Source organism: Plectropomus leopardus, chromosome 10 (assembly GCF_026936395.1).
Source record: "Plectropomus leopardus strain MGB_pleo_1.0 chromosome 10, ASM2693639v1, whole genome shotgun sequence".
In the NCBI taxonomy this organism is placed as follows: Eukaryota; Metazoa; Chordata; class Actinopteri; order Perciformes; family Serranidae; genus Plectropomus; species Plectropomus leopardus.
The window spans coordinates 18170834-18183978 of NC_142185.1; the positions used below are offsets into that span (position 1 = coordinate 18170834).

The following is a 13145-nucleotide window of genomic DNA, read 5'->3' on the forward strand; positions in this document are numbered from 1 at the left end:
GTCTTCTGTGTTTGTGCAGAAGTCAGGGAGGAGGAGTTCTGTCGAATTCAAACAGCTTTTACCGTTTCCTGTCGCTGTGTTTTCTGGGAATCCAGAGCCATGTCCTTGATTCAAAGCCCGCAGTGGAAGTGGGAGGGAGTCAGGGGCGGTGTGTGTTGCAACATTATGAATGAGCAGGAAAGGAATTTGGGAGACTGACAGTGGGGAATACGTAGAATATCCTGTGTGGACTCACATACTTAGGAGTTGTAAAACCTTATCTGTCATTTAGCACCAGGGCTGGCACATGATCCAGTTCGGCTCAGGCACCTTGAAATGCTCACGCTGCCTCAGTGACAGACTCCCAGAATACCTCAGGGTCACATTTCGTCCAAATGTCTGGAGGACCTCCCACGTACCACCTCCTAACACTTCATCCCTGGTCTAAAACTTTTATGTTCTCACTGTAAACAACCCAACCAGCTCACACAAACTGGCTGTCAGCCTGAGCTAAATGATTCCTTACTTGTCTGTGTGCTGGCGGATTAAAGTTTTGAGTGCTTTTACATGACAGAAAACGACCCTTTAACCCTTTAAAATGATGTCTGTCAGCACAAAATTGACTAATGCAGTTAAAGCTACCGTATATCAAATCTTTCAGTCACCCTTAGGCTGCCGTTTCGGTCTAAGATGTCTGTAATAGACACTTTCATGGAGGGAGAGTTCAATTTCTTGAGGCAGGGCTATTTTGTAAATTACCATATGGTTATTTAATGGTGTTTTTTGCAGCTAATATTCTTCTGCATATTCACATGTATTGACGGCATCTCATCACACCATGCATCACTTTGACTGTATTCTGTGTGGTTTAGTTAAGCAATATTACAAGAGAGGATGTGCTTTCACATCATTTGTGGTGTGACAGTGATGCACTTAGGACCAAGGCACTTGCTCACCCTCGAGTTTAATATTGCAGTTTTACTATTGCCAACAAAATAAAGTTTAAAATAAAAATGTATTCATGTTGAAACAATTAACTCTAAAAAAAAAATAAGCTTTTTTGAGACTACTGTCTCAAAGTTGGCAGCTGTCTTTCCATTTCCAGGGATATACAACGAGTCTGACTAATAACTGAAAAACAATCGGTCATATCAGTAGAATCCTATATTTAATGAAACCTAGTTTACTACTCCAGCAAGAAGGTCGAACCTTAGTGACGACTGAGCCACAGACATGTTTTCTAGTCCACTTTAAGTTAGCTGGTCAGCTGATACTTTCCATAGATCATGGGGTTTCCCAAACTACATAAATACCCCATATAAACACAAAAAATGCTTAGCCCTTCTTGTTATGGCTAAGATATTTGCTAAGATATTTGCTTTTTTTTCCATATACAAATTTAGCTTCTACATCTGCAACTTTACCTGTATTTATAAGCTAGTAGCGCCGTGTCACTGGCATAGCTGACGAAGGATGCGGGAGGATGCCAAACATTGCCAGTAACTCAAAAGCATTGTAAAGTCCAAAAGTCAAAATGAAAGACTAATGATAGATGAAATCACGTCCAAAATTCAAAACATGTTGTTATAACAAAATGCTCTGCTTCAGTACACATTTGATGACGTTTAGCCTAAACAATGTTTTCACTGCAGTCACACGATAAGTGTTGTTGCAACGCCTACTTTACCATCATACCTGCATCTGCACTGAGTAGTTTTTAGTTTACAGTTATGTTTGCTGTTTTATGTTCCAAAGCACAAATGTCACTTTGAACATGGTGGTTTATGCTAATTATTGTCATCTTTGTGTTAGTTTATAGTTTGCACCATTAGTGAGTTGGTGCTTACTCTTCGTAATTTAAGCTGTATTTCCTCAATTTCAGCTTTCATCTTTTTGACATTGTGTAAAAACAAATGTTATCATGATCAGGATCATCTCCGCTGTGGCTAAGAAATGTTACATTCTTAGTGGTGAGAAAGGTGTGCTGTCATGCTGATTTGAGCACATTCTTAATGTGTTGTTGACCAATGAGATTGCATGGTCAGAGCCACTTGTTGTATAATAAAGTGCAGCATGTAGGTCAAGATGTATGTGCAAAACCCAAAGAGTGGAATTTGTCTCTATGTTTGTGTCTTTGAGATGACAGCAGCAGTGGATTTCTAAGGCAGTAAAAGTCATAGTAAAAGCACTGTTTCCCCAAAGTCACATAGCTCCTGTGTTATTAGACCCCTTGTTTTTGTCTTCTGCTGCAGCCCTGAGCTGCGAGGCAGCAATCGTAGCCTCTAGCTGCCTCGTCTGGCTCAACAGGCTCCTTCTAGTAAATATGGATCCACCTTGAGCAGCGTTCCCCCGACACTCTCGCTGTCAACAGATATAATGAGACCATAACTATTCGTTCTACTTTCTCATTTCAATCCCGGACAAGAGGCCAGAGAGGGAGCGAGGGAGACGGGAACACCTTATCTCTTCTGTCGGGCTGCTGACTTATTTTTGTTTTATTTTTTATTTTTTTTCAAAAGCCTGCCCTCGCTCATCTTTTTCAACCTCTCTGCTGCAACTTATACACAAACATGTATAGCAGCCTTCTCTGTGCACACGTGCTTGGTTTTCTAGGGAAGCTATCGATTTTCTAGGATTTGGATTCTCATTGTTTTGTGGCTTCACTAGAATCGTTGGCCATTATCGTGTTTGTGTTGTATTTTTTTTATGTGACTGTGTTACATACACAGATCATCATTTAACTGGTGTGTTGTCTCAAGGCCATATGGCATTGATTTGCACTGTTACAGACGTGAAACATTGACAGCCTTTTTCTCTTTGGGCCATATGGCATGTGTGGGTGTGTGTTTGTGTATTGCTGGTGGTGACGTGTGACCATTGATAGTCACTTCTTAGCATCACTCGCCTGTGTGTAGTGGGGAGTGGTTGACTCAAGTGTGTGTTCATGACTCGAGAATGTGTTTTGCACACGCATGCACACACTCCGGTATTTGTGCAAAAGATTGTTTTTTTTTTTTCCCAGAAGAGTGCCTGTGGTGACCAGATCATGTCGTGTGTGTGTTGGTGTGTGTTTGTCTGCACAGGAGGAATGCCAGCTCCTGAGCAGAGCCCAGTGACGGAGGAGGGGCTTTTGCTGACCAACCGCAACCGTTCAACTGGCCGCAACATGGAGACTGATAACACCGCCAACAACATCCTGGCCTCAGTCAAAGAACAGGTAGTGTGTTTCTTTCATTCATACAAGGGCTGTAGTGGAAAAAAACTGAAATTCTTGCTACTCTTCAACCGATCGATTGGTCCATAGAGAAATAAATCTGCATCTTATCTCCAGATTAACCACATAGCCACAGTGAGTGCACCCTGTCTGGTAGTGTTTTGTGACAAGTAGCCTAAGCACTATGTTCAGGCTTGTGAAATGCATCCGTTGTGATGTTTTTTGTTGGCCGACACGTTTTGTTGGCGACAAGTGTCGCCCTGGTTTACTCGACAGAAAGAACTTAAGAGTTTTGTTTGGCAAAATAATCTTCACAAATGAACACCACGTTTATGGTCTTTGAAGTGTAAATGCAATGGCCAGAGGTAAAAAGCAAGTCGGTAGCTGCGGTCGCATGATTAAAACTGCTACCACATAAACACTGTAAACCATGTTCTGCAGTCTCAGTAAGCCACTTGTTAGCAACTGCCTCATTTAAGACATGCAAAGGCTTCAAAATTTGCATGCGAGACATTTACTGACAGATTTTTATGGCAGAAAATGTGAAATTCTCTTAAGCTTGTGTCAACCAAAGACCTTATTTCAGGCATCTAACGAAAACCTGTTGACTTTAAGATGAGGAAACCAGAAGTGCTAAAATGCTAATTTATGTCCTGATTTCTGCACCACTCTACTGCAGTGTCTATTTTAAGACTTAAAAGAAAGGAACAATGATAAAATTGACACTGAGTGTCTTTGTCATTATTTGTTGGATTTTTTTGTGTTAAAAAATGAGAGTTCAAAATATCAACTTTGGGTAAAATGCTATACTGGTCACCCAGCAGTCCAATTACAGTGGAGGAAGGTCAGGACAAAGACCAATATACATTTACAAGTGCTGAACAAGAACTGTTTTCAGCCAAGGACAAATATGCTTTGGTAGACACACGGCCTTGTGAAAGAAACACCAGTGGTTGTCCAGCTAGAGAAAATTTGGTCAGACAAGAGCAACTGACCAACCAAAGAAAGCTGACGGCTCTAGTTCATACCCTGCTAACAACCCACCGATTCATGTTATATCTCTCATCGCACAGTTACTATTAAAACTTTTATGAACCATTTATGTACAGTGACATTTATAGAACGCTAAACCGTGTGCTAACTCACATATTGCACTAAGGAGAAATCCAGTGGGCGAAGTATGCAGAAATTTTTTTTCCTGCGCATTTGTGCCACACACCCTGTTCACTGTAATCGTACAACATACCTCTGTGGCACACAGTCCAAAGTAGAAAAGTCAAAGTCATTTCTCTGTGTGTGGCTTTATGGAAAGATTTTTGTTTAAATCAGAACTGTGGTCAAAGTGAACTTTGTTTACTTTTTTGGTCTTGAGGTGGAATACGTTTGACTAGGAGCTATTGGCTGTTTACTGCCTGCTGTCATGCCCTGGCTTGCTTCAGTGGACAACCAGGAAGATCATCTCTGGCAGGGTTTGTGAGCCTGTGGAGGGACATGCCCTCTGACTCACTCCATCTCTGCCTGTCGCTCTGTGATTCATCTACACTGCCTTCTGTTACACACACACACACACACACACACACACACACACACACACACACACACACACACACACACTCTTTTCCTCTCTGCCCTCCATATTCCTGGGAACCCAGTACAGGGCAAACTGGGCTAAAGAGATTTTACTCATTTTTAATGATGTTAACTCCCCTCTGTGACATCTCACATACCTCTTTTCCCCCTGAATGACGCTTTGGTTGAGCCACAATTTGAATATAACAGGGTTCATACAAGGTGCTTAAGGTGCTTAAAGTACTTGAATTTGACACTCAGTCCTTAAATACCTTGAAATTCAATTTTTACTTTGTCCTTGAAAAAGTACCGTAGTCTAATTAAGAGGAGAACAGAATGCTGAATTATTTTATAAAAATGTATTAGATAACTGTTTTGAACCAGGAAGCAAAGGTTTCAGTTATTTGCTATTGCCATATTTGCGCCAATCGCACACAGCCATTAGCACGAACTGTAATTTGGCTGTAAATAAGCAGCAGTTAATTCATAAATTGATTTTAGACCCTGGTTACATGTTGCTCCATTTACAAATTGTAGCGAGAACAATTTCATCCTTGAAAATAAAAATTAGCTCTTGAAAAAGTACTTCTCTGAATTTGACTCGCCTATGTCTGTACGCGCTAAAAAGAACTTCAGGGAACGTCGCACCACCACCTAATTAAATGCATGGTTGTAAAATAAAAGTTCTAATGTATTGATTTAGATAAACATCTTAAGTTGCAGTCAGTTGTGCTGACATAATAATGTTGATAATTAGTTATTTGATGTTCAGTATGAACTCAAATTCCTATGTGTATAAACAAAATTCAAGTTGTAAAAATTGTCTTAATAATTTAACCTTCAGTTCAAATTTTTTTTCAATTTTCAAATCCCTTCCCATGACTACTTAACATGCCTAAATTCAGACAGTTAAGACTGTGTGTTAGGGACCTGTAGGCCAAACAACTAGGACACAAAGGACATTTTCTTATTTAAAAACTTATGTCTTGCTGTCATCAAGTAAGCACCACTTAAAAATGCCTTTGATTATGGAAGACAAGCTAATTCCCCATCACTCAATGTAGTGTGCTCGTAGTCCGTGAATTCATCAGAAGTTGTCATAACTCAAAAATAGCTGATGCAAACTGTTGCATTTATTTTTTTGCTGTTGTGCCAAATCATTTGTTTTTAGAGTTTGCAGTACCGGTAATAGAGATTCATCTGATTCATTTCAAATAGCCCATTGAGTTTTGCTGCAGGAAAGTGTTTACATGAGTAAGGAAGGAAGGAAGGAAGGAAGGAGGGAGCACCTGTCGATGTCACTTCCTTCCCTAGAGTATTCCTCAGTGGCTCGTCCGGTTAGAGCAGATATCCGTGCGGACAGACAGGAAGAGCGAGTAGCCTGCCTGAGCTGTTTCTTTTCAGTGACTGGCTGAAGACATGCCTCAGAGGGAATTCCTGCTAAAGAGTCGAGACTGTAAAATGATCGTTCTCCTCAGTATTTAACAGAGTTGGAGGCAAATCAGAGGGTGAGTGAGAGTGAAAAGATGGAGGTCAGAAACTAGGCTCGTGTGAGTGTGTTTTTTCCTCCCTCTGTGCTTTCGTGTGAGGTTTTCCTGTGATTGTTGAGAGGCAGACCTTCGAGGGATCCCGCTGTCGATGTAAACATGCAAGGCTGCTGTGCTGTAGCTGTGGTCGTGGTTAGGGCTGGGGCTTAGCATGACTGGGTGTTTGGTAAGTGTTTACTAAATGGCTCTACTATCTTTAGTTTTTTTTTTTTGTCTTTTTCCCCTGCCTTTTCATTGGCTGATTTCTGTCCTTTCACTTGTCTTTCTCACTCCTCGTCTTCCTACATTTTTCTTTATCTCTCTCTCCAAACTTCTTTTTCTGTCACTGCTTAGAGCTGCACGGGCTTTGCAGAGATGCCCAAACAAGGACAGATTCACCAACATATTGTGATTACGTTCTCCCTGTGTGTTCGTTTGCCTGGACTTGTGTCCTCTCTCTGTTTCTCCCGCTGACTGCTAACAAGCCTGGGTCTTTTTTTGCCATTAATTTGAGGATTTGGCTCTGTCGTGTTGCAGTTCTTGGTTATTAGAGTTCTGTCTTTGCTCTGTGCCTCTTTAATAGCACTGATCCACCATCGGGATGACACATCCATAATGGTTTATTACAGACCCCAATTAAGTGCTTAAATGTCAATGTTTTTCTTGCTGCACTGCACAACTCGCTTTGAGGACCCACACATGGTATTTTTCAAGCCTGCCTTCAACCACAAAACCTAAAACTGTACTGTAATTTAGAATTAACTTTACAAATGTCCCCACTTCAGTATTCATTATCTTATTAAAATTTAATTTAACCGAAGGGGTTGTTTCGAGGATTATCTAAGACCTAGTTTTTTATCTGTTTCATCTAAAGTGTAATTGAAGCAGTGGGAGGCGGTGGCATTTATCCAGACTGCGTTTTATGTGGATTCAGCAACCACGATGTCCTTGTTTGTCTTGTCAATGTATTTTACTTTTTTGTTTTTTTATTCCAAAATCCACAGATTTATTTGGTATTTATTGCAATATCAAAAAACAGTGGGAGAGGGTAGTTTCAATGAGAATCATCTAACAAAATATTTGTATTTGCAGCACATACATTGTGCAGGTCTGTTGTTTATTACTGTTATTGTTATTATTTTTAATTAAATTGAAGGACTGTGGCAGAGCAGTCATCAGCTCTTTGTTTCGTCAGCTCAGTGTTTTCTTAGACGATGTGTAACAACTGAAAATGTTGAGCTGTATGGCTTCTTGAGGTGACTCTTCATAGAAAGTATCATGATTTAATGGTGTCTGACATTCGTGTCAGATACTGCTTTAAAGCAGTATGTCATGACGTTATATGTGACAGCCTTTTTTTCTTAGTGTTTTTCTTCATTATTTGCAGAAAATGAATCTTCTTTGCTGCAAATCCAGTTTCTCTCTGCACTTATGTGATGATATAATATTATTATAAAAATATGAACATCTTTTGTTAGCATTTTTACAAAGCTCTGTTGTCCAAAAATGATAATGAATGAATTTTAATCACGAACCAACAAAGTGAGCTGTTCAAGGTCTTGTTCATTCGTAATATTTTGACGTAGTGTAAGAATGGTGTCTCATCCCTCCAGTCAAGTCCTAGAAACTTTCAATATTTACGCCAAGAAGCACTGAAGCTGTTTTGGAGACTTGTGGTAGCAAAACCCCTTACAAAGACACATTAGTTACATTTGTCACCTGCCTGTGCATTTGTAAAGAGCTGTCAATGACTGACTCATTTCGTTAGGCATGAATTAGCAACCCAGTTGACGTCTTAAGGCCCAGTCACACCAAACCTCCAGCAAAGAATTGGTTGGGACAAAGGCAGACTGTTGAGTCAACTTACGTAGCCTGTTACTCTGCCAAAACATTGCACTTGAATATATTGCAAAGGACTACAGCCAACGACCAACCAACATACATTCTGCACCTGCGTGAGAGGAAATAACTCTCCATACTATCAAGCAGCAGTCATCTAGATTCATCGACAACAGTCAGCTTGGTGTGTCATGGCCCTTAAAATAACATTTTGCTGTGTTAAAATGCTTCTGGAAATATACAAATTACAGCTTGAAACGTGTGTGAATAATGAAACAGCAATGAGATTAATTGGTAAAATAAAACCAGGGTTTTCTGTAATCTCCAAATTGCCAAGATGTGATTTATAGAGAATGGGAAAAGCATGTCAGTGACTGATGACAAAGGTAATTGTCTTTAATTAGAATAAATACACCATATTAAAACAGTCACACTATGATGGGGAGATGTACAAAAGCTTGCTGTAAAGTAAATAGATACTGCAAGAGCAAAGAAGTCTTAACATTTATGTTGACATGACATTTTCAGTGTTTTCCACATTTGAGTTTAATTAATTTACACTCCTTCAGCGATTGCAGACTTTTAGAAAAATAACTTCTCTCCCAGTCTCCTCTTTCAATCAAGAACATTCTCAGGCTCTTTCCATGTGAACAACCAAGTGAAACACTATAAATGCCTTTCAGGAGAGACTGTCTCATAATGTGTGCCATCACCACATTTAAACGATTATCACGTCTCCCCATTTTCTATGACAGCAGGCTTTTCACTTCAGTTTTGACTGTGGTAGTTCAGAACATCTATAAACACTTGAGCCGTCAGAAACGTTTGGACGACACATGAACTTATTCTTTTATAGTATAACCTGCATCAGAAACAGCTCAAGAACTTCTCAAGCCGGATAGCACTGCAGCTTACATTAAGATTTTTTTTTTTTACTTAAGTCCTTTAGCTGATGCTTGTATCCGTTGTGCCTCAGAATCGGTGCAGGTACAGGTTCAGTGTGGCGTTAACTGAGTGTGTTGACGGCTACATTCAATCAAGTGACTATTAACCACTCGGCCATCAGCGGTTTACAACTGTTTGATGAATAAAATGGTTGACTGCGTTCTGTCTGTGCTAACACTGTGTGTATTTACATGCATATAAAAAAATGCCATGTCAGTATCTCATTAGGAGACCTCTTCAGAGTGCTTGGGAATATTCAGTGTGAAGAAACTACATTTATAATGTCAAATACTTTTACAGTTGACATTCTCTTTTTTATCTGGTTGAAGGACTTTGCAGCAGCTGAACACAAACCAATTTGCGTCAGTTGAAATGAACAAAGGTCATAGATAGATGCCGAAATATAATAAAAAGGGCTTTGAAAATTGGCTTGAAATCTGCTTTTAACAGAGATGTTTGAGATAATGTGATTGGTCTTATGGTACTCTTCTACCCAAATAGTGTGCAAATTACAAACCAGTTTCCAACGTGCATGTAAAACAAAATGCAAATGGGATTTCAATAACGGTTGTTATGTAAATATTGGGAAGAGAGTAGCAGAGGATGATCATTAAAAGGCTGTTTAAGAAGGCTGAGATATATTCCAACAAAAACAAACTTTGCAGCACATTTTAAAGCAAGGTTGGGGAGCCTGTCAGATATTTACTTTTTATTATCTTCAGCAGGCGTAAACCTGGAGGGGATCGTGCGTTTGGTCACGTGTGCGTGCGTGTGTATGTATGTGTGTGAGAGGGAGAGAGTATGTGTATTTGTCTGTCTGCTGCATATCTCCAATATTACTGGATAGGGTTACAATGCTATGAGATTTTCATGGTATGATAACTGTCTCAGAGTTTCATGGTATATCCATTTCTAATACAATTACATTATTATTATTATTATTATTATTATTATTATTATTATTATTATTAGTAGTAGTAGTAGTAGTAGTAGTAGTAGTAGTAGTAGTAGTAGTAGTAGTACTAGTGGTGGTGGTGGTAGTTACAAAGACCATTAAAGGAATGAAAACAAAAGGTTTTTTTGGTTAAACAGACACCTTATTACAATTTAAACTTGAAACCATTTAATGGACACATGTGTTAAAAGCCTGGCAGGTAGTCAAGGAGAAAAGGAGATGTGCACACACAGGTGAACTTTGTTGTCCAGTTGCTTTTTTCAATACTGTAGATAGGCATAACAGTATAACTGTCAATTTTTATGCCACAGCAAATGGTTTCACAGTCTATCAGTGTATCACTACTACTGGACCAATCAGCCTAATATTTTCTGTGAACATTTATGACTGTATGCTCAAGAGCCTTTTGTAGTTGTGATTCACAGTTGTTGAAATTATTTACTCTTTTATACTTTTATGAAAACTACAGTTGGTGTTTTGTTTTCTACCGTCATTGACTGCTGAGCCCTCACTCCTCTAAACTGTGGGGACTGTTAGCCTTGGCTAAAATTAACAAGCGTTACCATATGTTGCATTTGGCCTTCCTCATGGCTCAAAATCTTTCATCCATAGAAAAGTCTGGTATTATTTTGAACTGGAGCACCTGCAGATTGATCAGATTGTGTTTTCATTTTTTTTTGTTTTTGTGAAGCCCTACCTGGTTGTCATAGTAAAGGGGAGTAGTAAAGGTGTCCTTTGGGTTTTTTGAACACTAGTAGCACTCTGGAGCAATGCTTTTTACAAGAGGCTTTGTCTTATGCGTATACACACTTGTGAGGATAAACATGATACAGATACAGTGCTGCTAGTCTCATGCTATTCAGCTCATTGACAGTTAGTGGGTAACGCATAAAAAAGTGCAATAATGCAGCAGCAAATACAAAGAAAAGGACAAAGAACACTGAAAACTTGCACACATGGATGTAAACAGTGCAAGATTTTAATTATTTAAAAAGCCGGCCTTTAGATTTAGGAAAGAAATGCATTCAACACGTCATCTCAAGTAATGCTAACTGTTTTGGCGCAGTCTTTTTGTTTGAAAAAATTTAACTTCCCTCAGGCGCAAGACTTATCTACTACAAAGGAAATACGCTAAGATGCTAAAATGCTAAGAGAATTATTTATTTATTATTTATTTGTTAAAGCATTCCTGGCATTTCCACTCATTTCCACTTTTACATTTATGTACTTTCAGTAGCATCTGAATGAAACCGTCTAGAGGCTATAGATGTTTGAGTATCCTGGCAGTTGCACCACCTTCAACCGGCTTGTAAAAGCAAGCCAGATTCGATGTTTGAAACAAACAGGCATCAATGAATGTGAGGTCAGGTCTGTAAAGAGCATCTCGGTGATCACTCTGCCCTCATCTCTGCCTCCTACTGCATCTCAGGGGAGGAATAGCTGCGTCACCTCACCAAGCACTCCTTAATGTACACACACGTCTTGAATGGCTGCCTACTTTAGTTATGTTTGTGTGACAGCATCATTTGGCTGGGGAAACGGAAAGAGTGGGAGGAATAGTAGGTGATGACGAAGCCTTCCTGACAGCTCACACATCGTTCGAGAGTGAACTTTGCAATATGTGCATATTAAGAGTTATTAACGTAACACTTGAAATGTGAAGGCTTATTGCGGAAACATGTTTGCAGCCATAAATGACTCAAATCATAAAGCCGTATCCCTCAGCAAGTTTTTGTGCGAACGTGAGAGATAAACCGTTTTTACCAGGAAAACAGCTGGCTAATGTCCAGCTTCAACAGCAGAGTGATGAAAGCAGTTTTGTTTTTGTTGTCAACATGCAGAGGCACACTCTCCACATTTTGCGGCACGTGTATGTATTGTTGTTTTTCTGCGTTTCTCTGTTAAAAAGGGTCAATATTAGAAGCTCAGTTTATATTCCTTTCATTTGGCAGGAACTTGAGATGTGTTTACAGCAATAAGAGCCTCAGACAGGGGCAGAGGAGCAAGTTTATTTAGTGGTTTGTCCCTTTTATGTTGTGGAGAGATTTTCCCTCAAACATAAACCATAATTATGTGGTCAATATGCAATCTAAAGAGATGTTGAGCAGATCATTTCTACTATCAAGACTGTGGTTTTTGCCCTTAGAAACGCTGTGTTTTGGTGTGCTCCTCTTCCTCCCCCATTATGAAGCTTTGCCCTCAGAGTAATGCTGTTATTAGCTGTGCCTGAACATGCCTATATGTACCAAACAGCTGGCAAAAAGGGCCCTTTTAGGCGCGCCGCACGATGGTGTTTCGACATACCATCCTGCAGAAAACCCCACAGTGGAATTTTCCCACTTTGTCGAAGTCCATTACACATGAAAAATCTGTCTGCCTCCTGCTTCTCCACGGCAAAGTGAAGTTACACTCTGTGACCCCGTTTTCATCCGAATCAGGCGCAGACACACACAGATAGACTCTGTGCAAAGCCCATGTGCTGACCTTGCTTTGAGTGCTACAACTCTAGCACCCTCTTAAAGGCTTGATGAGCTGGCTGAAATATTACCCACTGGAGATACTGATGCAAGCCTCTATCACGTTTTAATGAAGCCAAAGTCATCCTTGTCTATGCGACCCAGCTTTAGGAGTTAATAGTTGGGGTTGGGGGGGCAAAGCTTCAAGGCTGTGTTTTTGCCATTACGTAATTCCATGCCATAAGCACCACAGAAAGGTTGAACTCTCCCTGCAGGCGATAGCGTCTTTTCCACCTCCATAGGCGAAATAAGGACTCTAATTACAATCGACTAGTGATTTTCTCCACTCCTCGGGGTCTTATCTGCCTTCCTCTCCCTAGTGCTGCCGCTGTGACACAGGCAAGGAGAAATCTAGAGGCATAAGCATTCTGGCCTCGATTATAGTCATAAAAATGGAAGCCTGGCTCTGAGCAATTACCCCATGGGGGAGAAGAACAAGTAGTGAAAGACCGATTCAGAAGGGAGGGATACAGGTGAAGGAGAGTGCTCAGATATAGGAAGGAAAGACAAAACACTCAGATATGGAGGGAGGGCGCAGAGGGTGGTGAGTGATGGGAAAAGGACAAAAGTGAGAGTGTGATGGAGAGAGGCAGAGTCAGAGA

General features: G+C 40.1%; 1 protein-coding gene across 6 annotated transcripts in view; it reads left to right on the forward strand.

Annotated features, from left to right (window-relative positions):
- The window catches only part of pkp4 (plakophilin 4), a 119488-nt gene that overhangs the window by 20557 nt on the left and 85786 nt on the right, over positions 1-13145 (forward strand). For 5 of the 6 annotated variants that reach the window (XM_088083191.1, XM_088083189.1, XM_088083190.1 and 2 more), the window contains exon 2: positions 3063-3196. In XM_088083191.1, the coding sequence (XP_087939317.1) occupies positions 3068-3196 (129 nt within the window). In that variant the 5' untranslated portion in view covers positions 3063-3067. Of the gene's footprint in view, positions 1-3062; positions 3197-6318; positions 6476-13145 lie in introns of those variants that run through there. The other variant, XM_088083194.1, reaches the window with a different exon arrangement.